General features: G+C 49.4%; 3 protein-coding genes across 3 annotated transcripts in view; 1 reads left to right on the top strand and 2 right to left on the bottom strand.

Annotated features, from left to right (window-relative positions):
- Positions 1 to 11,108, top strand: part of LOC123249940 (kielin cysteine rich BMP regulator) — a 30,440-nt gene extending 19,332 nt beyond the window's left edge. Inside the window, exons 24-35 of the mRNA XM_044679023.1 lie at positions 246 to 419; positions 650 to 732; positions 840 to 960; positions 1,127 to 1,206; positions 2,955 to 3,054; positions 4,206 to 4,348; positions 5,092 to 5,264; positions 5,404 to 5,515; positions 5,642 to 5,743; positions 6,414 to 6,578; positions 9,580 to 9,886; positions 10,512 to 11,108. Of these exons, the coding sequence (XP_044534958.1) occupies positions 246 to 419; positions 650 to 732; positions 840 to 960; positions 1,127 to 1,206; positions 2,955 to 3,054; positions 4,206 to 4,348; positions 5,092 to 5,264; positions 5,404 to 5,515; positions 5,642 to 5,743; positions 6,414 to 6,578; positions 9,580 to 9,886; positions 10,512 to 10,768 (1,817 nt within the window). The 3' untranslated portion in view covers positions 10,769 to 11,108. The remainder of the gene's footprint in view (positions 1 to 245; positions 420 to 649; positions 733 to 839; positions 961 to 1,126; positions 1,207 to 2,954; positions 3,055 to 4,205; positions 4,349 to 5,091; positions 5,265 to 5,403; positions 5,516 to 5,641; positions 5,744 to 6,413; positions 6,579 to 9,579; positions 9,887 to 10,511) is intronic.
- Positions 11,109 to 21,225: 10,117 nt separating this feature from the next.
- Positions 21,226 to 22,416, bottom strand: ATP6V1FNB (ATP6V1F neighbor). Its single transcript, XM_044679973.1, has 2 exons — positions 21,843 to 22,416; positions 21,226 to 21,335 (listed from the first exon to the last, which is right to left on the bottom strand). The coding sequence occupies exons 1-2, from the start codon at positions 22,264 to 22,266 to the stop codon at positions 21,226 to 21,228; spliced, it is 534 nt and encodes a 177-aa protein (XP_044535908.1). The 5' UTR covers positions 22,267 to 22,416.
- A 467-nt stretch (positions 22,417 to 22,883) lies between these two features.
- ATP6V1F (ATPase H+ transporting V1 subunit F) lies at positions 22,884 to 25,310 on the bottom strand. The gene is made up of 2 exons (XM_044678032.1): positions 25,091 to 25,310; positions 22,884 to 23,306 (listed from the first exon to the last, which is right to left on the bottom strand). Exons 1-2 carry the CDS (start codon positions 25,246 to 25,248, stop codon positions 23,108 to 23,110), a joined length of 357 nt encoding a protein of 118 aa, XP_044533967.1. The 5' UTR covers positions 25,249 to 25,310; the 3' UTR covers positions 22,884 to 23,107.
- Between the last annotated feature and the right edge of the window lie 54 nt (positions 25,311 to 25,364).

Consider the following 25,364-nt stretch of genomic DNA (forward strand, 5'->3'; position numbering starts at 1 on the left):
AATATTGATAATATGGAAATAGGCCTTGATCAATGACACATGTAAAACCCAGTGGAACTGCTTGTTGGCTATGGGAGGGGGTGGGAGGAGGGAAGGGAAAGAACGTGAATCATGGAACCTTGGAAACATTTTCTAAATTAATTAAATAAAAATTTTCAAAGCAAACCCAGGACCTTCCAATGGAAGAAATCAAGCTGAGATCAGGCAGGTACTAAGACGGCCCATCCCCTCATATTTTCCTGCAGGATGCCTGTCCCCAGATGGGGAGCACCCTGAGGGCAGCAGCTGGACCCCTCAGGAAACTCCCTGCTCCTCCTGCATGTGTCATGAGGGCATCATCACCTGTGCCACCATCCGCTGTGTCAGCTCCTGTGCCCATCCCCAGCAGGGGGCTACAGATTGCTGCCCGCTCTGTGATGGTACCCGAGCTCGGTTCAAGGCTAGGAGAGAATGGGTAGCAGGCTTGGTGAGGGTGGTGGCTGAGAGGAGGCTGAGACGCGGGACCCCTGCCTTCGTAGTAACCAGGGGCTTCACTCGCTTCTGCCTTGTAGTAGCTTGTCCCGGATTCTGGGCCTTAGTTTCCCTTTTGTCCCCAGCTTCTCATTTGGGTTGGGAGAGGTAGATGCTGTTGAACTTTCCTTCATCCCAGATTGTGTACACGAAGGCCAGACTTATAGGCCGGGGGACAGTTTCCAGCCAGGCAGCGACCCCTGTGAGGTCTGCATCTGTGAGGTAGGGGAGCACCTGGCTGGGCCATGCGGGGTGGTATATGTGTAGTTCAACACGCCAAGAGACGGACACACGTGTGAATGTTCCCTCGTCACCCCATCTCCTTGCAGCTGTCGGCAGAAGGCATCCCACGCCTGCGCTGCTACCGGAGACACTGCCCCAGCTTGGTGGGCTGCCCTCCCACTCAGCTCCTAGCCCCTGGCCCTCAGCATTGCTGTCCAACATGTGCCCGTGAGTCCCCCAAGGCGGGAAAGGGAAAACCAACATGGATGGGTGAGGCCGTGTGAAGGGACCATGGACCAGGACAGGTTGGGAGCTGCTCTGGCCTGCTGGTTCAGGGTTGGGGGAGCAGGGTGTAAGCCCCCAGGCCTAGCCTCTCTTGTGTCTGCCTCCACAGAAGCCCTGAGCAACTGCACTGCCGGCCTGCTGGGGAGTGAGCTGACCCCCCCAGACCCCTGTTACACCTGTCATTGTCAGGTGAGGCCCAAGACCGACCATCTCAGAGCTTGAGAGTGAAAGCTCTGTGGCCCAGCAGCTCCAAGGACAGAGCTCCCCTCCTCCTTTCTTACCTTTCTTCTGGAGGCTGAGTGGCTGAAGAGAAGAAGCACCGGATCTGAAATCAGATGGTCTGTCTTCAGATCTGCCCTCTGAGACTTACCACTTACGTTACCTCTTGGAACGTCAGGTTCTTCATCTATTAAAAAAAAAAAAATTGATGGGCCTCCAAGGTCACTTCCAGCAATGATCCTGTTGTACATCACTGGGGGTTTTCTTGGAGAATTCTAGTGGTTCCTCCACTCTCAAAGATGTTATCCAAGTCTCTTGAAGAAGACCCTCCAAGTCCTCTTCTCTCTTCTGACTCTGCCGCCATCTTGGTATAGGCCCTCATCACCTCAAGCCTTGATTACTGCAATAGCATGCTGGCGGATCTGCCTCCTCCCACTCCAAGCTATCCTTTATTTAGCCACCAAAGAGATTTTCCTAAAGGGCAGGGCTGACCATATCGCTCCTCTATGCAGTAAACTCCAGTGGCTCCCTACTGCCCCCAGGATCAAAAATAAAATCCTTTGTGAGGCATTCAAAGCCCTTTATAACCTGTCCCTCCTACCTTTCCAGTCTTCTTACAGTGGTTCCCAAACTTTTTTGGCCTACTGCCCCATTTCCAGAAAAAATATTACTTAGCCCCCTGGAAATTAATTTTTAAAAATTTTAATAGCAATTAATAGGAAAGATAAATGCACCTCTGGCCATCACCGCTCTCCTGGATTGCTGCAGCACCCACCAGGGGGCGGTGGCACCCACTTTGGGAATCACCTCATCCTCTCCATGTATTTGTTGAACCACTGACACTGATCTACTGGCCAGTTAGGGGGCAGCGAGGTGGGTGGCACAGAGAGTGCCAGGCCTGGAATCAGGAAAACCTGAATTCAAATCCAGCCTCAAACACTTACTTGTGTGATCCTGGAAAAATCATTTAATCTCTGTCTGCCTCAGCTTCTACATCTTTAAGTTGGGAATAATAATATTGCTTACCTCCTAGAGTTTTTGTAAGTGCTTGGCTTAATGCCTGGCCCGTAGTAAGCTCTATCTCAGTGATTCCCAAAGTGGGCACCGCTGCCCCTGGGGGTGCTGCAGTGATCCAGAGATCGGTGATGGCCACAGGTGCATTTATCTTTCCTATTAATTGCTATTAAAATTTAAAAAAAATTAATTTCCAGGAGGCTAAGTAATATTTTTTCTGGAAAGGGGGCAGTAATCCAAAAAAGTTTGGGAACTGCTCTATATAAATGTTGGCTATTATTATTATTATTATTATTATTATTATTATTATTTCCCCATGCCTGGAAAGCTCTTCCTCCTCAACCCTATTAACTTCTCTGGCTTCTTTTAAGTCTCAACTAAAATTCCATCTTCTCTAGGAAACCTTTCCTAACCTCGATTAGTTAGTGCTTTCCCTTTGTTACTTATTTCCTATTTATCTTGTATGGACCTTGTTTGTATTTATTTGTTTGCCTGTTGTCTCTCCCATTGGACTGGGAGCTCCTCGAGGGCAGGAACTATTTTTTGCTTCTTTGCATCCCCAGTGTTCAGCCCAGTGCTTGGCACATAGTAGGTACTTAGCAAATGTTTATTGACTGACAAGTCTCTTCTAAATTAGCTCCTTTCTCCCCCCTACCCCTCGTCCCTAATTTCAACTTCCATTCTCCATTGCTCACTCCACCCAGGACCTGACTTGGCTCTGTATTCACCGGACCTGCCCCCATCTCAGCTGCCCTCCTGCCGAGCACTACATTGTTCCAGGGACCTGCTGCCCTACTTGCCGTGGTAAGTGTCCAGCCTCCCATCTCAAGCTGCCAACCCCTCAGCAGGGTGGAAAGGTGAGTGGGCTGTCCAGCCTTTGGGCAGGAATAGGAGTTGAGACCTCCTTCTTCTCCTTTATAGAGTAGAAAGGACAGAGAAAAGAGAGGGAAATCGGACCCTCTGACATTTGGTTACGGTTTCAGAAGCCTTGAGAGGTGTCTGGGATAACTCAAAGCTCATCATTCTCCCAAGTCCACTGGGATTCTGTTCTACCTCCCTGGCTTGGATGAAGGGTCAGAAGCCCATAGTCTGAAGCCCAGCTCAGCTCTGTGCCTAGCACTGTGCTAAATGCTGTAAGGCCTTCATTCTTTAGGACAGATCCTGTGGTTCTTTCTGGGTCTCCTAATCCTTATCTAAAAAGTAAGAGGGTTGATCCTAGAGCTCTTCCAGCTCAGGACCAAACCTGAGCTAAGCAGGCCTCAGGGCTGATGATCAGAATCTCTGGACTACTGATGGTAATGAATATTTTTCTTAGTGCATTTAAGTTTAAAAAGTGTTTTCCTTGCAAAAAAAAATATTAGCTATTATTAGATATAGTATGTATTTCTATCCCTGTTTTACAGATGAAGAAACTGAGGCTTAGAGGTGAAATGATTTACCTAAGGCCACAAAAGCAGTAAGTAGGAGAGCTAGGACTTGAATCTAGATATTTTTTATTACAATTTCAGTAAACTTCCCACTATGCCAGCCATACTGGTCATGAGCAGGGGGAGAGGCATAGAGCTTGAGGAGGGTCAAAGTCAGCATTTTCTTGAAGGATCTCTTTAATTTGAGGACCTAGGATAAAGTAAGGGTATGAGAGAATACCTCTAGAACACCAGAATTCCCTGCAATCCCTGCAGAGGCAGCTAGGCAGTGCAGGATGGAGTGCTTGGGTCTGGAGTCAGGAATATTTGAATTAAAATCTGGCCTTAAACACTAACTTTGGATTATGCAAGTCACTTAATTTTGTCTTCCTCAGTTTTCTCAACTGTAAAACGAGGATAATAATAGCAGCAACTCCCAGGGCTGTTGAGAAGATTGAGATCACATTTGTCAAGTACTTAGCACAGTGCTTGGCATATACCAGGTGCTTCATAAGTGCTTGTTTCCTTCTTTCCTTTGTGTCTCTCCAGCCCCCAGCCCTTCCTGCTCCTATAAGGGTCATGCAGTGCCTTCAGGAGAGCACTGGGTGGTGGATGAATGCACCAGCTGCTCTTGCGTAGCAGGCACCGTGCAGTGCCACAGTCAGCACTGTTCCCTGATTACCTGTGACCCTGTGAGTGCCCGAGAATCTCTGGGCAAAAGAGAGGAAATGCCCTTTCTCAGACTAACACAACCCTCCTGGGAGGCTTTCAGTGGGAAGGACCCTAGGTGCTGGGGATCCTGACATGGGATATATAGCAGATTGATTTGGCAAAGCAGAGAGGGAGGGCGTCTGTCCGATGTGCCTGCCCTGCTCTTTGAGGGTGCCCGGGACATTGGAGGGGATGAAGTTCTCAGGCAGTCACTAAGTAGGTGACAGAATCCACACAGACTACCAAGACCATCCCTCCTTAGCTAGCCAAATACAGCCTGGGAGTCAGGAGCCTCTTGGAGATTCTGAGAGATTTTCCTGGAAAAACTGCAAGTTAACAAGCTTGGTTCCTAAAGAACAAGCTTGGGTCCTAGGGACAGAGCTCTGGAGGCACCAGCATATGTGCTCTGGGAGGGCACAGTGCCTTTTAGAAAGCATTTCCTTGGGGGCAGCTGGGTGGCTCAGTGGAGAGAGAGTCAGGCCTAGAGACAGGAAGTCTTGGGTTCAAATCTAGCCAAAACATGGTATTAAGCCTAAGAGAAAGGGAAGGGAAGGGAAGGGAAGGAAGCAAGGAAGCATTTTGTAGCTTCAAGTTCAAATCAATAGATGAGGTCCAGTTCCCGAGACCATGAACAATGAGGGTGGGCCACTGGACGCTGTCCATGGTCCCAGTCAGCTCTCAAGTGCTCTGGGTTTAGATGTACGATCTCTGTGAGTTGAGCTAGGAGGAAGCCCCCGTCCTGGATCCGGGTCGCTGCTGTCCCCGCTGCCTCCCCCGCCCGGCTTCCTGCCTGGCCTTTGGGGACCCGCACTACCGTACCTTCGACGGCCGCCTGCTGCACTTTCAGGGCTCCTGCAGTTACGTGCTGACCAAAGACTGCCACGGGGGAGACTTCAGGTGAGCTCCTGCTTAAGTCCTACTCCCACCTCCAACCCCACACCACGCTCCTCTCTCCCACAGAGGTTGGACTCTGTCTTCTGGCCCCAAGGCCCACCAGCCCCCACTGTCTTAGACCCGCCCCCCTTTGTACCCGCAGCATCCATGTGACCAACGATGACCGGGGTCGGAGAGGGGTGGCCTGGACCAAGGAGGTGACGGTGCTGTTCGGAGACTCCGTCATTCGGCTTCTGCAGGACCAAGTGGTCGTGGTGAGGGGCGGAGCTTGGCCAAGGGGCAGGGTCTTCCGAGGTCGCAAAGGGAGCCGAGAAGGTGGGGAAGTGAACGTTCCACTGCTACCAAGGCTCCACTTGACGCTTCTCCCAACTCCTCCCTAGGTGGATGGACATACGGTATCCCTGCCCTTCCTGAAGGAGCCCCTGCTCTATGTGGAACTGAGAGGAGGCACCGTGTTTCTGCATGCCCAGCTGGGGCTTAAGGTTGGGAGGAGGGAGACGAGACTAAGTCAGCAAGGGACTGAGTCTGAAGGGGTGGAGTTTTGGGGGTTGGTGCGGAACAGGAGGGTAGTGGGATAGCCTTGGAGATTCGGGTTCCCTTTCAGTCTTTCACCACCCCCACCAAATACCTCCATCCATCCATCCCTAAGCTGTATAGCCAAGGCATCTTGCCTGTGTGTGCCTGTTTCCCCATCTGTAAAATGAAGTCTTGCATAGATGACTCTGAGTCTCTTCCACCTCTAGATCTATAAGTAAAACTCTTTCCCATGCCCCAAGGACCAGAGTAGGTGAAAACAGGTTTAACTTTCCAGAAATGTGTAGAAAATCTGTTTGAATTTCTAGAAAGGGGTTTGTGCCATTTGATAGTTAAGACCCAGATTCAGGGGATTCTATCACATTCATGGGCTAAGGCTGCTTCTCCTCTGGAATAGAAGCTTCAGGAACATAAACGCATCCCTGATATAGGAACTTGCACGTTCTCCTTCTCTGGGGTTGTTGCTCTTACATCCTGACATTAATATGATTACTGTTTGATGTCACTCATAAGGACCCTCTAGAGTTCATCTTCTTCAGGTCTCAGGACTTCTCCCCACTACCTGTTGCCCATTGTTGCTGTAGAAACCCTCCTCTTCCCTCCCCTTCTTCGCCACAGGTGCTGTGGAATGGGCAGTCCCAGGTGGAGGTCACCTTGCCAGGTTCATACCGAGGTCGAACCTGTGGGCTCTGTGGGAACTTTAATGGCTTCACACAGGATGAGCTGCAGGGCCCCTCCGGGCTGCTCCTGCCCTCTGAGGCTGCCTTTGGCAATAGCTGGCAGGTGAGTGGATTAACCCCAAGAGCCTGGCTAATGGGGAGTGAACACATAGGCAGAGATGGCAAATCTTTTAGAGATGGAGTGCTGGGCCTTGCCCCCACCCCCAGACCAAATGCTGTGCTGCCCCCCCTCCCCAGAGACCATGGGTGTTCTCCCCCCTTTACCCCACACAGATGAGGAAGTGTTCCCATTGTGCTGCTGGGCAAAGGGGTGGGTGATGTGAGAAATGTCCTCAGCGCAGGTGAAGGAGAGGGAAGTGGCCTGAACTCTCTGCTCCCCTCCAGCTCTGCCACCTGTGAGCCTCCCACCTTACCCACTGTATGCTCCCAGTGGGCTGCTCGGCAGAGGGGTGAGGATGTGAAAAAATGTCATCAGTCATGGTGGAGAGGAGGAAGGGAGCAGCTCCACCTGAGTCCCTCTGCCTTTCTAGTAACAAACTGGGGGGGGGGGCTGCCAAGTGCCCACAGAGAGCCTCTGAGTGCCATCTTTGGCACCTGTGCCATAGGTTTGCCATCACTGACATAGGGCAAGCCCCATGCAGAAGCAACAAGTCCTAGTGGAAAGAGCATTGTGTAGAATAAGCAACAGAACTCCATTCAAATACCAGCAATGTTAGTTCTGGCTAGCAAAGTTCAAGGACTAAATACCTCCTGCTAACATGATAAATGAGCCCTTTTTCAGGGATTGGGCTTTGTAGGGGGTATTTATTGTGTCCAAACTAAATATATCAATAAATATGGGACAGGAGTAAGGAGTGAAGCTGGCCTGTAACTTTATCGATTTAGGGAGTTCTTGGTGAGAAATATCCTGTTTCAATGCAGACTTATTGACTGATTCTCAGCAACTAGTCTTAGATAGCTGGGGCATTAAGAGGTTAAGGGACTTGTTTAGGGTCACACAAACAGTATGGGTCAAAAGAAAGCCTTGAACACAAGTCTTCCTGACTCAGAGGCTTATTCTCTATCCATAACATTATGCTGATGAAAAGTAACTGGGAATAAAAAAAAAAATTTAAAAGAAAAACTCGGCCCCTGCTTTTAAGGAGTTTATAATCTAATAGGCCAGATACAGTATGTGCACAAATAAGTTATGATATATGGTAGAGTGTGATGGGGTAGAAGTGAGGTCTAGCCAAAGGTTCTTTGGAAATCTGAGCAGCCAAGGATCACATTCAGCTGAAGAGATCTGAGGGGGCTTCACAATGGATGCAGCACCTGAATGGAGTCTTGGAGGTCTAGAAAGAGGATTCAGTAGACAGAAATGAGAAGGAAAAGGATCCCAGGGATAGGGGATGGCTTTTGTGAATGCATGGTCCCATAGAGGACAAGATAAGGGAATAAGCTATAGTCCGTTGTGGCTGGAACTTAAGAATGTAAAAGATAGTAATGTGAAAAAAGGTTTGAAAGGTGGATGGAACAAGACTATGCAGCACCTCAAATTGCAGGCTGGAGAGTTTGTATTTTATTCTGGAGACACTAGGGAGCCATGGAAGGTTTTGTTTTGTTTTCAAACCCTTGCTTTCTGTCTTAGTAACAACTCTAAGACAGAAAAACAAGGGGCTAAACAAATGAGGTTAAGTGAATTGCCCAGGGTCACACAGGTGGAAGTGTCTGAGGTCAGATTTGAATCCAGGTATTCCTAACTCCAGGTCTGGTGCTCTACTAGCTGTTCCCATGGAAGGTTTTCAAACAAGGAAATGACAAGACTAATGCAGTCTTGTGCATCAGATCTAATTTGGACACTGGAGTTTGTGGGCAAAGAGATCCTTTATAAGGCTATCAGGTGATGGCTGAAGTATGTATGGAGAGAAAGGGGCAGAGGTGACAGGGACCATGAAAGTAAAGTTGTCAAAATGTAGTAGGTAGGGTGGAGTTTGGGTGAGGGAGAGGAAGAGTCCAAGATGACTGAGGCTTCCAGCCTGGATCACTAGATGGTGATACTCAGAGTCACAGAGGTAGGAAGTGTCTGGGGCCAGGTTTGAACCCTGATCCTCCTGGAAAACAAAAGGTTGAGAGGAAAGGCACATTTAAGGGGGAAGATTTTAAGTTTAGTTTTAGAAATGCTCCATTTGATACATCAAAGAACTTTCATGTGGAGATATTGAGCAAGTAGTTGAAGATATGAGTCTGGAACTCAAGGAAGATTTGATGGTTGAACATAAAGATTTATGGATTCTATATATTAGCTATAGAGTCTGCAGCAAGGCCATGCATGAATGGATGAGATCACTAAGGGGAGGATTGAAGAGAAAGAAGATAGGAACTTGGATGTAGCACTGAAGGACATCTACATTTGGTAGGTCAGAAGACAATGAACTGGGGAAGTAAGTCATCTAACATGAGTCTCAGTTTCCTTACATGGAAAATGGTGATACAGGCCTACCTGTCATAAAACAATATTTGGAAGACAAAATTTGAAAAAGCAATGGAAAGAACATTTATTAAGAATCAATTATGTGTGGGGTGGGACAGCTGGTTGGCTCAGGGGATTGAGAGCCAAGCCTAGAGATGGGAGATCCTGGGTTCAAATCTGTTCTTAGACACTTCCTAGCTGTGTGACCCTGGGCAAGTCACTTAACCCCCATTGCCTAGTCTTTACCACTCTTCTGCTTTAGAACCAATACAGTGTAATGATTTGAAGATGGAAGGTAAAGGTTTAAATTAAAAAAAAAAAAAGAATCAATGATGTGGGGCAGCTCTTGGTAGCACAGTGGATAGAGCACCAGGCCTGGAGTCGGGAGGATCTGCATTTAAATGTGGCCTCAGACAATTCCTAGCTTTGTAACCCTGGGCAGGTCACTTAACCCCATTTGCCCAGCCCTTGTCCTTCTGTCTGTTGACAGAACAGTCCTTCTGTCTGAGTTGTTTCTAAGACAGAAAGTAAGAGTTTAAAGAAAAAAAGCATCTACTATGTGCCCAGAACAATTCTTGCCACCAAGGAGCTTCTCTTTCATTGGATGTGGTCATCTCTTGGGGTTCCATCACCCTGGAATTTCCTTCTGTAGATCCCAGAAGGACCTGGGCTCAGCCATCCATGTGCCCCAGGTCGAGAAGTCGATCCATGCCGTGTGGCAGGCTATCGAGCCCGGCGTGAGGCCAATTCTCGGTGTGCCGTGCTGAAGTCATCAGCATTCCAGCTGTGCCACAAGGCTGTGCCCCCTGAGCCCTTCTTTGCTGCTTGTGTCTATGACCTGTGTGCCTGTGGCACTGGTGCTGCTGCCGATGGCTGCCTCTGTGATGCCCTGGAAGCCTATGCCACCCGCTGCCGCCGGGCAGGCGTCACTCCCGTCTGGAGAGGCCCCACGCTCTGCGGTAAGTCTGGATGGACACTAGAGATGGTTAGCCTGGAGAAGACGAAGGGAGGGGGCTCAAGGAGGGAAGAGCTGCCTTTGGCGGTCTGAGGGGCTCTCACAGGAAAAGAATATCCGGCTTAGGCTGCCTGGCCCCGGAGGACCCAACAAACAGGCATTAGTTGCAGACGTCAGTTTAGGCTCCCTAACCAGGAGAGCTGTCCAGAATTGGAATGGGTTACCTCTGGCAGTGCCCCATCAGTAGGTCTTCGGTAAAAGGCTGGATGACCCGTCCAGTTAAACTGAAGAGGAAACTCCCGGTCAGGTGGTTGGACAAGATCATAGAAACAGAACCACCAGGCTGGACGTAAGGATCCCCACCGCCACATATTGACTTCAAAAACCATGTGCCAATCTCATCTGTGTTTTATTGCACTTTTATTTATTTTGCAAAGCATTTCCAGTTGCATTCTAATCTGGTTGGCAGCTAGGAGTGTGAGGTCCCCGGCCTCATGTTTGGCTCTCTGAGGTCACTTTCCCCTCCGAGTTCCTCTCAGAGGACCCCGCGGGCTTAGAGTAGGGCTTGTGGGGAGGCAGGAAGGCACCCGGCTGATCCCCGGCTCTGAGAATGTCTACTTTCCCCGCAGTGGTGGGCTGCCCCTTGGACCGAGGCTTCCTCTTTGATGAATGTGGCCCTCCCTGCCCCCGGACCTGCTACAACCGACATGTACCTCTGGGTGAACTAGAAGCCCACTGCATAAGGCCTTGTGTGCCTGGCTGCCGGTGCCCAGCGGGGCTGGTGGAGCACGAAGCTCGCTGCATCCCTCCCGAGGCCTGCCCTGCTGTCCTGCTCACCGAGGACCCGGAGCCTCCCTCTGGGGGACACCTCCAAAGGAAAAACTGAGGGTTGTGGGGGAGTGGGCTTGGAACTGGGGGGCTCTCCTCCCAATTCCAGGCACTCCCCACCCTGACATTATTCCTCTGGAGTCCAGTCTCTCATGGACCGATGGGCCATCACCTTCTACTCAGCTCCAACAGCATTCGCCATCCATCTCCCTCCTTAAAGTGGCCCAGGGAGAGGGGCCGCTCGCATGCACAAGGGCCTTGCTGGGTTGGCCCAGGTGCTGCTCATCTTGGCCTAGAGAAATGAAAAGAGGGAGCTGGGGAAGTGTGCCCTACCCAGGGACAAGGAAGAGGGCGGCCAGACCCCAAGGGAGCCTGTTGCCTTTGTTTGAAACATTAAATGCTTCCTGGGCCCTTCTTTGCAGCTGCCATGCATCTCTCCGTGAAGGTCCCCGGGCTTTGCAGTGTGCCTGGGAGTGTGGAGAGGTCCAGGCCTCCACTATCCCAGGCTACCCAGAGTAGACCCTTTCTCCTGAAGGAAGGCCCTAGAGATACTGAAAGCAGAAGGAGGAAGTACCTGCAAAGAGCTCCTTTCCTCCAGGAACGCTCTGGGCTACGTACGCCCTGGTGCTGATGGGGAACACTGAAGCTAAGCTAGCGAGGTAGAAGAGGACTTAGCCTCTAAGCCCCCAGCCCCACCTACAGATGAAGGTAGAATGTGTAACCAGTGCAGGGTCCAGTGTGGAGCCTTCGGCCTCACGGGCCCCAGAGGTGGTGTGGACAGCGGAAAGAGTGTTAGCCTTGGAGTCAAGAAGCGAGGAGTTCAAATTCTACCTCTTAAACTGTCTGAGTGTGGTTAAGCCATCATCTTGATTGTCTTTCATTTCCAAGTCATTCATCATCATCTCCTCCTTCTCCTTCTTCCCCTTACCTTCTGCCTTAGTATTCATTCTAAGACAGAAGAGCAGCAAAGGCTAGGCAACTGGGCTTACCCAGAGTCACACAGCAAGGAAGTGGTAGAGATCAGATTTGAACCCAGGTCCTCCCAACTCTTGGCCTGGTGCTCTATCCACTGGGCTACTTAGCTGTCCTTAACTGCTATTTCAGTTCAGCTCAGCCACCCTAACAAAGGTATCTGCCTTCTCTTCCCCTACCTGTGAGTCTGCAGAAAGGAACAGCCAGTCTCTGGGCGAGTCGTCCCTAAGCTAGTCCTCAGCCTGTGACTGTGGAGCAAAGCCCGAGGGAGAGAAGGAGAGCAGGAGGGCTAGGTGGAACCTCAGTGTGGTCGGGCAGCTCTGGTGCACTCCGAGCAGAGTCTGGCTGGTGACCTTGGCTCCCCCAGTCCCTGGATCATTGCATCACTGCCAAGCCGAAGCCTCTGGGAGAGTGTCTGTCTAGGGGCTATGCTGTAGGCTGCCAGGTCTGCGGCACAAAATCACACACCAGAGGGCCAATGGTCATGATTTTGGCATCACATTCTTCACAATGCCTTCTTTAAAAAATATTTTTTAATTCCTTACCATCTGTCTTAAAATCAGTACTAAGTATTGGTTCCAAGGCAGAAGAACAGTAAGAGCCAAGCAATTGGGGTTAAGGGACTTGCCCAGGGTCACACAGCTGGGAAGTGTCTGAGGCCAGTTTTGAATCCATTCTTGGCTCTCTATCCCCTGAGCTACCTAGCTGCCCCCACAATAGCCTCTGAGTCCTTTTCTGTTCTCTCTGCTGTATTAGAGGCCACAGTACCCTAACCCTACAACACAAGGTCCTCTTTTCAGAGTCAAGTCAAAGAACACTGCCTTCAGCCTTCACTTACTCTGAAATTCAAAGTCAATTCAAAGTGAACATTCACAAGTTAATCTTCAAGTATGAAGTCTGTAACTGTATGCAACATTCTCTTGGTTCTACTTGTTTCATTCTTCATTATCTCATGTAGTTCTTTCCAAGTTAAAAAATTAATCTGTGGGGCAGCTGGGTAGCTCAGTGGAGTGAGAGTCAGGTCTAGAGCTGGGAGGTCCTAGGTTCAAATCTGGCCTCAGCCACTTCCCAGCTGTGTGACCCTGGGCAAGTCACTTGACCCCCATTGCCCACCCTTACCACTCTTCCACCTATGAGACAATACACCGAAGTACAAGGGTTTTAAAAAAAATTAATCTGTTCATTGTTTCTCATGGCTCAGTAGTATTCCATTACAGTTATATGTTAGGGGCAGCGGAGTGGTTCAGTGGATAGAGAGCCAGACCTGAAGCCAGGAGGTCTTTGGTTCAAATATGGCCTCAGATACTTCTTAGCTATGTAACCCTGGGCAAGTCACTTACCCCTCATTGCCCAGCCCTTATTGCTCTTCTGCCTCGGTATTGATTTTAAGGCAGAAGAGAAAGGTTAAAAAAAAAGTTATGTCTACCATACCTCCAGGATGACCCAGAGGCACACATTCACTCCTCTTCCTGATGGGGAGTTGTTGTCTGGCTACTGGTGAGAGATGAGTCAGAGACAAGGGGGCTTAGCCTGTTCTGACTTACCAACTCTCCTCCAGCACTAGGGGAAGGAAATGTTCCAGAAGTCAAGAGACCTCCCATCCTGCATTCCTGCCTCCTCGATGGCCCAAGAGGGCTTTCCTCTCCTCTCCTTTCACTATTTCTCAATAGTTTCTAGTCTGTGCAACACTGCAGATTTGTGGAAGCCCACAAAGAGAATAGAGGGATGGAAGGAAGGAGAGAAAAGCAACTGTAATGGGGGAGGTATAATAGCAGAAGCACTAGCTAAGAAGCCATGGAATCTCAGAAGGACCCTCCAGAGCTTCCCTAAATAAGAATCCCTTCTGTAGCATACCTAAACAGTCATCATCCAGCCTTTCCTTGAAAAACCCCTACCAAGAGGCTGGACCATAACTAGAAATTCTGACACCTTGGACAAGCAGCATGAAAAAAAAATTCCTCAAATTACCTTCATGAGACAAATTTAAAGAAAGAGCTGGTGGACCTCAGTAAGAAACCTCATGCCTTGGGACATAAGACTCAATTGGCCAGGAAAGGGTGAAGGTGGGAGTGAGTGACAGAAGCAACTCTGGCACTCAAGGTCCTGGGTGGAGACAGTCCCAAAGCTGCTGGGAGAAACACTGTCCCAAGGGAGGGAGTAAGGCAGAGCAGGACAGAGGTGGGAAGGAGCTCGCCTTGTTCATGGCTGCCTGCCGAGGAGACAAACTCTCTGGTAACTTCCTATTTTAATCATTTTCTTACTAATTAGTAGAATCAGTGTTTCCACCTGCCAGAGTACAAGTGCTGTTTGTGCCCTCTAAATTTCAGGGCCCTGGAGCAAAGTCCTGTCCCTGATCCTTATTTCATTAGGACCAGACAGGACTCCCAAGAGCAGCCCATTCCACTTTGGGGTAGCTCTAATTTTTTGGAAATGTTTTCTTATGAACCCTAAACCTACCTCTTTGCAATTTCCACCCATTTCTCCTACTTTGATTGGGGTTCTAATCTGCCTCCCACTACTTGTAGTATGTGTAATATTGGGCAAATCACCCCACTCCTATGGGCCTCAGTTTTCTCATATGCAAAATGAAGGGGTCAGGCTAGAAACTAAATGATCTTTGAGGTCCCTTCTGACTAGCTAAGGCGTAGCTACAAATAATCACACATAGAAACACATTTTTTTTTCTGACCTCCGAATTCATCAGCAACTCATTTTTTTTTTTACATTTATTTTTTTTATTTTTTTTAAACCCTTAACTTCTGTGTATTGGCTCCTAGGTGGAAGAGTGGAAAGGGTGGGCAATGGGGGTCAAGTGACTTGCCCAGGGTCACACAGCTGGGAAGTGTCTGAGGTCGGATTTGAACCTAATCCACTGAGCTACCCAGCTGCCCCCAGCAACTCATTTTTTTAACCAAACACTGGCAAAGTATTGGGAAACCTAGTCTTTCTCAGCATAAACATTTCATAAAACAGGGCTGTGACGCATGACACTGTCAAGTGGGGTTCATCTTTCCCTGCCCTAACAGGTGTGTCTCCAGTAGGTCAGCTCAGGTGTCCGAGACCTCTGCATTATTGAGGGGAATGAATTGTCCCTTCCTTTCTGCTTGCTTCTCCCGCTCACCATTATTCCACCACTGCTAAGGGCCATGGAGGAGGCTTTGGAAGGAGGACTCCCCTAGGGAGAAGGAGTCCCCTCTTCTAGCTTCAGATGCACGACCGTACAGAAGAGGGGGTTCTTAAGGAATCTTTGGGGAGCGGTTGGGAGGTGGGGGGGCAGCTGTGTTTGTGTCCTCAGGTTTCACAGAGGGCAGGCCTCACTTACTCCATGGAGTCAGATGCAGGGTTCCAGGATTCTCAGCTCCCCTGCTCCTCAAGGCAGGTACTAGCTCTCTACCAGCAGCTTTTCCAGTTTCCTGCCAGGCTTGATGAGCTCCTGATAGCTGTGCAACAGGTAGGCAGGGGTGGGGAAGGAAGACAAAGTGCCAGCAGAGAGGCCAGGGATAGGGCCTGACCACCCCCACACCCCCATTGGGAACTCTTAGGTATGCCAGGCTGACTGCCCTCAGGAACTGAGGCTACCTTTGGTCCTGATGGAGATGGAGCGGAGAAGACTCAAGCAGGAACAGGTATGGGGCACTAAGGAAGGGTCCAATCCTGTCTCCCAGCATAGGCATCTTTCCCTTGTACCCCTCCATCTTTCACCTTCTCTCAGGTTCTATGGGACTTGGAACTGTTAACCAGGGCTGGTCTCAGCCTTTTCTGGCCACGCTGGGCACAGCCTAGGGGACCTTGGGATGAATCCAGGAGCTCGCAGAGCCATAACCAGGAACCTTCTACCTGGGCTGGTGAAGAGGAGCTGGTGAGTTGGGGGTGAGAAGAGAAGAGATAGGTCAAGGAGAAGGAGGTGGTAGTCATAGAAGAGGGACAGGGTAGGTTAGTGGGACAAGACCTAGGTCAGAAAAGGAAGACTAAGTCTTGAAGTCTCCCATGGAGATGGGTAGTAAAAATTCAGATGCCAGGCTTGCATCTCCTTGAAGCCCCATTTCTCTACTCATCTGGACCAGGAGCCAGAAGGTCCTGTCCTGTACCCGTCTTCCTTAAGCTCTTACCAGGTCTAATGCCATAGGTGGTGATTGGTCATTTGCGGAGATAATGTAGACCATTTCAGAGTAGAGCTCAGAACTATAGTAGGAGTGGCTATTGATCCAGACATCTTTCTTATTTGGAACAGGCTTTCCCAAAAAGGATCATATAAGGATTTGGGATATACTCTGACCTGGGAGTCGGGAGACCTGGGTTTTAGTCCTAGTTTTTTCATCACAGTCAACAAGGGGTAGGGACTAGATAAGCCTTGATACAGTTACATAAAAAAAAAGTTGTTAAAAAGTTTTTATCTCCAATTCTGGGATTCTATAGTTTTGTCACTTTCCCCAAGGATGGCTGGAAAAGCTTAGGGGAAAATCAGCCTCTCCCCTTAGGCTTTTTTTTTTCCAGGAGAGATCTACAGCTAAATGGAGGAGGCAAGAAAATGGGGATAGGGTAAAAATCTGATTTCTAGGGTGGAATGTGGTCTTTAGCCTCCTTCAACATCTCCTCCCCAGCTTCCTAGGTACTGGTCTCTGCCCTGGGAGAGGGACATCCAGAAGCGAGACCAACAGCTTTTGGAAAAGTGAGTCCTTTTTAATGGTTTCCTGCATTCCTCTACCCCCTTCTCCTCCCCACAGCAGAGCACCTAGACCCTTTTCCTCTTCCTTTTATTCTCAGCACCATCTTAAAGCCTTATCATATACTCAGGACTCCTCCCTGTCACCCTCACTTTCTCACATACAGATGCCTTGAGATGCCCTCCTCAAAGCAGAGGAATCCAGAGGAACCCAGGTATCAAATCTTTTGAGCAAAGATGCTATTTTTGAGAGGTAATGCAATGTAGCAGAAAGAAACTGGGCTAGGAGGCAGGATACTTATATTCCAGTCCCAAGCTCTGGTACTAACTAGGTAGGTGAACTTGGGCAAGTTATTTCATTTTCCTAGGCCTCAGTTTCCTCATATGTAAAATGAAGGGGTTGGACTCAATGCTTCAGTCTCATTTTGGATTTTAAGCTTTCATTCTCTTTAAATTTGATCTCAGTTCTGGCTTCTCCTTGTCCCATACTTCTCTGTTTGAGAGGCCAATGCAGACTTGACCTGTTTCATAGGAGATGGATCAGACAGAACCTATTATAACCTCAAGTCAGGATGACAGAAGGGAAGGCATACTTGCCCCGAGCCCCAAATCCTCTCTGTGTGTGTGTGTGTGTGTGTGTGTGTGTGTGTGTGTGTGTGTGTGTGTTAGACAGACAGATAGAGAGACAGACTGACAGAATGTAGCTGACTACATTCAAGGGACAGATAATCAGGGATGGCAAAACCCGGAGAGGGGGTGGTCAATATTGCCCTCCCAATCCTCCCATTTCATTCCATCTTTCCAAAGTCTCCCATCAGGTCACCCACAGTGTTCTGGTTTGACTTTAGATGGCAGGCTGAAGGCCTTGCAGTGATGCTGGGTGTAGCCAGAGTTGAAAGTGGCACAGAGCCAGATCAGACATTTGGGAGCCCTGGAATGCCAGGATGGGCAACAGTTGGTAAGTTGCCAGACCCAATGGAAGAAGAGGGTAGCTGTGGGTCTTCCATTAACCGTGGGTTACTTCCTCTTTCCTCAAAGGGCCAGAGACTGAGACTGGGACTTCACTCAAGGCTGATACCTGGGAGCTAGAAGGTATGCCTGAGAAAAACCAGAGAGAACTGCCTGGGGAAGAGGAGCAAGGTAAATACTTTCAGAACCCAGAACTCTCTCCACTCTCCATTCTAGAACAGGACAAGAGAAGGGAGAAGGCCCCTGAATTCAGAACCAGGGATAAACAACAGTTCAAAGACCCAGGGCATATGCCCCAGCAAAAAAGTCCTTTACACTCTTATCCTTGGGGCCAATCTCATTCTGTTTTAAAGCTGAGGAGAGGCAGCAGTAGGGTCCTATGGGAAAAACTGTAAGGCTATCACAATTAGGGATAGCCTGGACCAAGGCAGGCATAAGTCACCCTATCTTTCTTCAAGTTCTAGGGATGATGCCTTTCTCCTTCCCCATCATTGTGGGCAATCAAACTTCCCTATGATTCTGTGATTCAATGGCCCCATATATCCCAGGGTAAAGGGGAGAAACTGGTCCTTGGGGAGGGGAGAGGAACTGGCATAAATGGAAAGCCTAACCACCCCCCTCCCTTCCCTTTTTTCCTTCAGGGTATACACCAGAACCTGTCTTTACAGCTGAGAACATCTCCAGGGACCAGGGAAGCCCAGGCAGAAAAAAAAATTAAAAGGGGGAGAGCACTGCAGGGGTTCTCATTCATAATGGGGCTGGGGGAAGATGAGGGTGAGGGGGTCTCAGCACCATTTGTTCTCCATGAGAAGGAGGAATCATTGGGAATGTGGTGGGTCATCACCTGAGCTAGTGTTCTTTTAGGCCCAGGGTAATCATTGAGAAAGTGGGGGAAACAGGAAATGTCAGGAAGGGATGCAAGCAGAGATTTCCTATTATACCTTCTAAAATGGAAATTCTTTTTTAAGGATCAAGACAAAAATCTGGGAGAGAGCAGGACAGCTAGTGTGGAAATAGAGATCTGTTTCATAGAACTTAGTCTGCCCTTAACCTTCCTTCCAAGTCTTCTAGGGATATTGGTCCCTGACTTGAGGGCCCAGTCTCACTTTGGATGGCTGTAAACAAGCCAGGTTCCAATATATATATATGTCTTCTTCCCAGGACCCAGGCCAAGGAGTAGAGAGGAGTCTGCCAGAATTCAGGGCCCCAGGGCCCCAACAGCCACCATCATGGATTCTATGTTCTCTGAGGCAGAGGACAAACTTGGCTCCAGAAATTCTCAAGCCAGGGGATCTGGGGCCCCTCCCTGAACTGGAAAACTTACAGAAGAGGGCTAACCCAAAGCAGGAAAGGGCAGAAACTGAGCTACTAGTAGAGAGAGAGACCCCAAGGGACCATAATGGGGAAAATCCTCAGTGTTGGAAGGGAGACACCTCAAAGGTCCTGAGAAGAGAGTCCCCAAAGGAAAGGCCTCAGATTCAGAACCAAAATATCCAGAGGGAAGGTACCTCAAGGATTCAGGGAGAGGAGATTCCCCAGTCTCAGACAGAAGAGACCCCAAAGCTACAAAGAGGGGAGATTCTTTGGGCCCAGAGGAATGAGAGCCCAAGGGTTCAGGGAGAGGAGATTCCCCAACCCCAGATAGAAGAGACCCTAAGTTTACAAAGAGGGGAGAGCTCTTGGATCCAAAAAAATGAGACCCTAGGGGCTTGGGGAGAGGAGATTCCTCAGCCCCAGAGAGAAAACACCCCAAAGTTACAAGAAGGGAAGATTCTCTGGGCCCAAAAGAATGAGACCATAAGTGTCCAAGAAGAGGAAATTCTGTGGACCCAGAAAGAAGAGATTACTCAGGCTCAAAGAGACGATACCCCCAAAACCCCAAGAAGGGACATTTCTCAGACCCAAAAAGAGACCTCAAAATTACAAAGAGAGATTTCCCAAGCTCAGAGGGAAGAGACCCCAAAGGGCCAGAGGGAACTTTCAAAAGCTCACAAAAGGAAGACTCCCCAAATCCTAAGAGAAGAGACTGCTGAGGCTCAGCAAGGGGATACCTGCCAGGCCCAGCATGAGAAAATCTCACAGATTCAGGAAAGAAAGAAACAGGTTGATAGGCAGATTTTTCAGTCTCAGGGAAATCAGTTCTTATATTCCCTAGAAGGGGAGTATTTGCAGCTCCATGAAGGAGAGGACTCACAGTTCCAGAAAGAGGAGATTCCCAAATTTTTGGAAAAGGAGACCCCTCAGCCACAAGGAAGGGCTCTCTTTCCATTTCATAGAGAGGAGACTAGACAGTCCTCAAAAGAGAATACCCCGCTGTGCCAGAGAAAGGAGTACCCACAGTCTCCAGAAAAGGCAATCCTGCAACTCCAGAGAAATAAGATCCCACAAGGTCAAGGAAAGGAAATTGCATACCCCTGGGGAAGAGAAATCCCATGTTTCCTGGGAAAGGCCACTCCACAGCTCTGGAGCCAGGGGAGGCAGAGGGCTAGACCAGGAGGGCAGTGGCTCCCAAGTCAGGAAACCAAACTCTTTAAGACCCCAGCACAGAGAAGACTCAGGGAACAAAAAGTATTCAAGCTGGGGGCACTCAGGTTGCAGAGCCAGCAGGTCCTGGGAGCTGCTGTGAAACAGGAGGGACCAAGTCTAGGTGTGAGCAGACCAAAGGACATGAAGGATGGCTTGCTTCAACCACCATCCTTATTGCCAAATCATGGGGCTGTAGAGCTCCAGGTAAGGATGATGGTGATGAACAAGGATGAAACTACCTAAGCATGGAGGAGGAAAACTGGTTCGGTCCTATTGGTGGGCCACAGGGGTAGATAGAGTAGTTCTCTGTTCTTTTTTTACATTGCAGCCATGTCACCCCAATCCCCCCAGCAGAGAGTTGGTTTTCCTGGGTCTCACTCCAAGCCAGCATGAGAATACACTGAAAAGGCTTTTGGAGCTACAGGGGAAGGCTGGGAGAAGGCACCAGAGGAACCGAGAACAACAAAGGCTTAGGGTAAAAGAGCTTGTTCATCATAAGAGGGGTGTGAGATGCTATGGAGAAAAAGTACATGCCTAGAATTTAGAAGGGAGGAGATGCCCTATGGCCTTGGAGGCTATCTCTTAGGACCTTAGCTTCTGGGATAATGCCCTCATCCACCCTCAGGTCCAGGAGCTCCTGCGCATCACCAGAAACCGGCGCTCAGGGGCAGACCCTCCGGAGTTCTCACCCACAACCACCCAGCTCTGGATGCAAGGAAGACTCTGGGGAGGGGAGGTAAGGAAGGAAAGGGAAGGAGACAGGTCAAGATCTCAACTCATTCTTGGTGGCCAGCTATGGGGAAGGTGGCTGATGGAGGGAGGAGTACTCTGGTGCTGCTACCTGTACCTGGGTGTCCTAGTTTGACTCACTCAGGCCCTAACCCATCAGGGCAATGTGGCCCAACAGAGGCATGCCTTGCAGCAGCAGCTGGAGCAACAGCGTAAGGTCAGGACAGAATTATTGCGGGCTCAACGGGAGAGGTAAGAGGTGGGGTTGGAGCTCAGTAAGTCTCTCCTGGCTGTGGGAAAGGTCTGTTGGCCTATGCGTTCACAGTGGCTGTCTCTCCCCCAGGAATACTCAAAATTTCCAGGAGCTACTGCGGCCCCAAGTGGTTAGGGGGAACCCACCCTTCCCAGCTCTGTTCCAGCCCTCTTGGGCTCTAAGGAGAGTCAGTGGGGAGAAAGGCAACGAAAAGTTCCATGGGGGTCAGAAATGAGAGGTCTGTGCTGGCCAGCACTACAGAAAGACTAATTTTACCCAATCCCAAAGGCCCAGGAGACCCAGACACACATACCCACCACATAGGGAGCCAGCTTTGCCCCACCTAAGGGCATATAATCTCCATTTCCCTGCTATCCCTTCCCACCCTCCCCCCAGCCCACGGTCAGAGGGCTACATCCTTGGGGTCGAGTAGAGCAAATGCCCCATTCTTGCGGAAGAAGGTTTCTATCCGGCACATCTTACAGGAGACCATCTTTCGTTCCACTGGGGGGCCTGGGAGAAGAGAGGGCAAAAGCTGGGGATGGGCTCCTGGGAGAGGAACTTAGGGGGCAAGCAGGGGAGGGGAATGGGGAATGCTTGCTCTGTGAGTCACCTGGGGCTCCCATTTCATAGCTATTAATAAAAAAAAAAAGTGGGAGTTTTGAATGGCTATAGGACTCGTGTGTATAAGGGGACTGAGCACAATGACATGGATAATTAAAGTGGAGGTGCACACAGCCTAGTGCCAGCCACAAACCTTCGGGGGAAGAATCCCTTCACTGGTGGTAGCAGAAGCTCTATTTGGTGCTGGGGGTAGAGATGGTGAGAATGAATGGGAAGATGCAATTCAGAGACAGCCAATTAGCTTCCTTTCCTTTTCACCTGGCTTTGTACCCTTATCTGAACCTCAGCAGTAACACTATAAGGTGAAAGCCTGAAAATGGGGAGGCAAGGGGCCACGGTGTGGTTTAGGAGATGGAGGGAGGGTGATCTGTGACTTTTCTAGGGATATGGCCTTACCCAACTGCCAGCCATATGTGAAGTTGGTAGTGACTGGAAAGAGGTACCGCTCATCTGGCTTGGCAAGCTGGCGTTTTTCCAAGTAGTTAAAGCGACCCTGGAAATCATGAGAGATGCCCTGGTACAGGAGTGCCCGGGTCTCAGGGGGTACTGGGTACATTTCCGCCACTTCGGTAGCTTCCTTAAGGGGAGCAGGGGGTTTAGGAGGCTCCTTTGGTGGAGGTGGAGGTGGAGGAGAAGGTGGGGCCTTGGGGCCCAAAACAGGCAGTTTGAAGGCCTTTCTTGCAGCATCCCTGGCCACCTGCTTGGCTTTCACCTTTGCCGCATACTTTCGGTGCCAATCACAACGCAACATTATTTCCTTCAGATATTCTTCCTTCCAGAAGTTTTGTCGTTGCGCATCCATATTGATATGGCGAGCCATGGTGCCTGAGGGAGAAGAGCTATCTGGGTGTGGCAACTAAGGGGGTGAACACACACCTAAGAGGTTATGGCAACAACTTCAGAGACATCAGTTACCTTGGCAACCAGGCCTCACCTCATACAGTCTCAGAGATTCTATATGCTGCCTTCACTCTGGCCAGGGAGAATTCAGATTCCTTTACCTTCCTAGAAGCCTCTTGGGCATGGAGGAACACTCTAGTGAATATCCCAGAGCCTAATGGAGGTGCCATCTTTGGCCCTGGGAACAAGGTTCATTTTCTTTCTTTTAATTTTGTACGGTGATTCTGATTCTCTAATAAGACCTTTGCTACAGAGCCTTCTGTGGAATCTAGGCTGTGTGACTTGCGTGACCTTAGGCAATGGGCTGCCACATCTCTCTGGGCCCGTTTCCTCACCTGTAAAATGAGTTGGGTAGACCAAATGACCTCTAAGGTTCAGGGTTAGAATGAGGAGTCTCTGATCCTCATCCCAAAACCACTTTGAGTGTCTTAATTTAGCTACGTTAACTTGCTCACATGTTTCTGAGCCTTTGGCCTCTCTTTCCTAAGCAAATGCACCCTTTTCAAGTCCCCAAACCCAAAGAAAAAGATATTCAGGGAAATGAACTTTAATTTAGTATCAACATAGACAAAAACAGCACAAAATCATTCCAGAGAATGGAAGGAGAGGGACACATTTGAGGAAGTGGGCTTTATGTTTTCCAGTCTTCATTCTGAGGCTTTACTTCAGGGCCCAATAAATAGCAAGTACTGTGAGCCCTTCCCCTTTCATTTCAGTAGTGGAATATGACATGTTCAGGGAAGGGTGATGTGGAGTGTTCCTTAGTGTTCTTCGGCAGTGAACATGGTTCGGGCACGCCGTATGATGTAGTCCTTGGCTGCATCATAGGGATGTTCCTTGGAAGGGATCTCCAAAATGGCCGGCACTGAGTGTGTGTAGGAATCCAATATATGCCGTATCATCTCTGCGATATATTGGTTGATGAGGATGATACCAATGTCTTCTCGTTGTAGAAACTGCCTGTGGAGGGGGATTGGCAAGGAGAAAGTTCAAGGAACTTATGCAGGCTAATCTATTTCCACTCCTAAAATTGTGAGATAGATGGAGGATTCTGAAAATGTATGTGAAACATACTGATTGTTGGCTATGATAGAACTCAGACAAAAAAATTGGAGAAGAGGAAGCTGCATTAGGAAAAAGGAGGTAGTGGATGCTTCTTAGAAGTGACTCAGTTCTAGTTCCACTGGGGAAAAAGTGAACTAAAAACTCCTAAGTTCTCCTTGAACTGATTTTTCATTGCTAGAGAAGCAAAGGAAACTTTTCCTGCAGAAGGAGAACTAAACTAGATTTGGAACCCAGGAGTCTAGAACTCACAGAAAAATAATGGGTATACATAGGGATCTGGTGAGAAAAGTGTCCCTTCTCAAGGCTATTTTGCCCCAAGGATTTGCCTTCTGATGCTCATAGCATTTAAGAATCTCACCCTATAGCAGTTGCAGTGAGGTAGGGTTGGGCCTAGCAGGGCCTAAGTAGCAAAAACCAGTCAGAGCCGGAAACAAATGGGACTTGGTTGTTTGGGGCAAAACAAAGGCACAATACCAAGGAAAGGCTATGAAGAAGGAATGAAGAGACATGGGCAGGGCTAGAGACCTTATACAAGTAAAACTGGTCACAACACTGCCTAGGGATCTGAGGAAGGAGTGACCCATTACTATCTGGTCTTTCAACAATGGGATATCATTGTGGAATTTGGCCCTAATTATAAGTAAAAAAAAGAATAGATTTGGAGGTAGAGAATGCTGTTTGAATTTAGGCTCTGCTAGTCATTAATGATGGTGTCCTTGGCAAGTTACTACCTAACTTTTTTTTTAAAACCCTTATCTTTGATTGACCTCGAGAGAGCAGTAAGGACTGGGCAATTGGGGGTTAAGTGACTTGCCCAGGGTCACATGACTAGGAAGTGTCTGAGGCCATATTTGAACCCAGGTCCTTCCTTCTCCAAGGCTGGCTCTCAATGCACTGAGAAACCCAGCTTCCCCTTTACTAATATTGTTAAAGCACCTACTTCAAGGTGAGGTACTATGGGCTGGAGACAACAAAAAGAAGTAAGGGGTGTACAAGGTTCCTCATTTGAAAAGCAAACGGGCTGGATTGGAAAGGCAGAATGGTAAGAGTGGATACAGTCCAGGACTTGGAGTTCAGATGCGGATTCCGCCACATATTACCGTTGGCACATTAACTAACCTTTGGGGGACTCAAGTTTCCTTCTCTGTAAAAAGAGAGGGTTGGACCAGCTGACCTCGGAGGTTCTTCCAGCCTCTACTGGAAAGCAGAGGAATGATAACCAAGGTGGTAATCAGGTAGGTGGGGAGGGAAGGGCGGAGGATGACTGAAACCTCCTGCCGGGGAGTAAGTGCTAGGTGCCGAGCCCAGTGCTTGGGACGGACAGGGCCGTATCCTAGTCCTCGAGGAGCTGGGGCGGGGGCGTGGGGGAAGGTAGGAATAAGAATGGCTCTCGGGGGTTCACTATTAGATCTGCCGCGTAGACAGAGCGGACGCCGAGTCAACATAGAGGGACCCCTGGGGCAGGGGTTAAGCCGGCCCCTTAATCTCCGACGCAGTCAGGTGATGGAGAGGTGGGGGAAGGGGGCCTGCCTGGACCTCAGCCTCAGGGAGCTGGGGGTCTCCTTGTAGAAGGGGACTCGGAAAGGGCAAAGCCTCCCCACTCCCCAGCAGCCCGGCTCCCATCTCGCCCTCCCTCAGGGGCTGGATACGAGCGGGGAGGACCTCACGGACCACCGTACCGAAAGGTGTCCTCGATTTCGTTGATGGTCGTGTCCTTCTCCACCACCAGGAAATTCGGACGGCGGTTCTTGTTGAGCTCCCCGATGCCACCCAGCAGGAAACCGGTAACAGTGTCCTCGTCTCCGATCACAGCGATCAGCTTCCCCCGTGCCGCCATGGTGGACGATGCTAGTCTCTCACGGGACCGAAGAGCTCCTCCTAACGTTTAACTCCTCCCACCACCCTCCCTGGTAGTTCTCTGGTGTTCTGGGGGCGGCGACCTTCCCCCTCTAG

This window comes from Gracilinanus agilis, chromosome 5 (genome assembly GCF_016433145.1).
Source record: "Gracilinanus agilis isolate LMUSP501 chromosome 5, AgileGrace, whole genome shotgun sequence".
Taxonomy (NCBI): domain Eukaryota; kingdom Metazoa; phylum Chordata; class Mammalia; order Didelphimorphia; family Didelphidae; genus Gracilinanus; species Gracilinanus agilis.

What these genes read in the sequence shown, in the direction of transcription:
- ATP6V1FNB (XM_044679973.1), bottom strand. Translation starts at nt 22,266, where the DNA reads ATGGCTCGCCATATCAATATGGATGCGCAACGACAAAACTTCTGGAAG. An exon ending in CACATATGGCTGGCAGTTGG is followed by an intron (nt 21,336 to 21,842) that starts GTAAGGCCATAT and finishes CTCTTCTCCCAG; the next exon opens with GCCCCCCAGTGGAACGAAAG.
- ATP6V1F (XM_044678032.1), bottom strand. Translation starts at nt 25,248, where the DNA reads ATGGCGGCACGGGGGAAGCTGATCGCTGTGATCGGAGACGAGGACACT. An exon ending in GAAATCGAGGACACCTTTCG is followed by an intron (nt 23,307 to 25,090) that starts GTACGGTGGTCC and finishes CCCCCTCCACAG; the next exon opens with GCAGTTTCTACAACGAGAAG.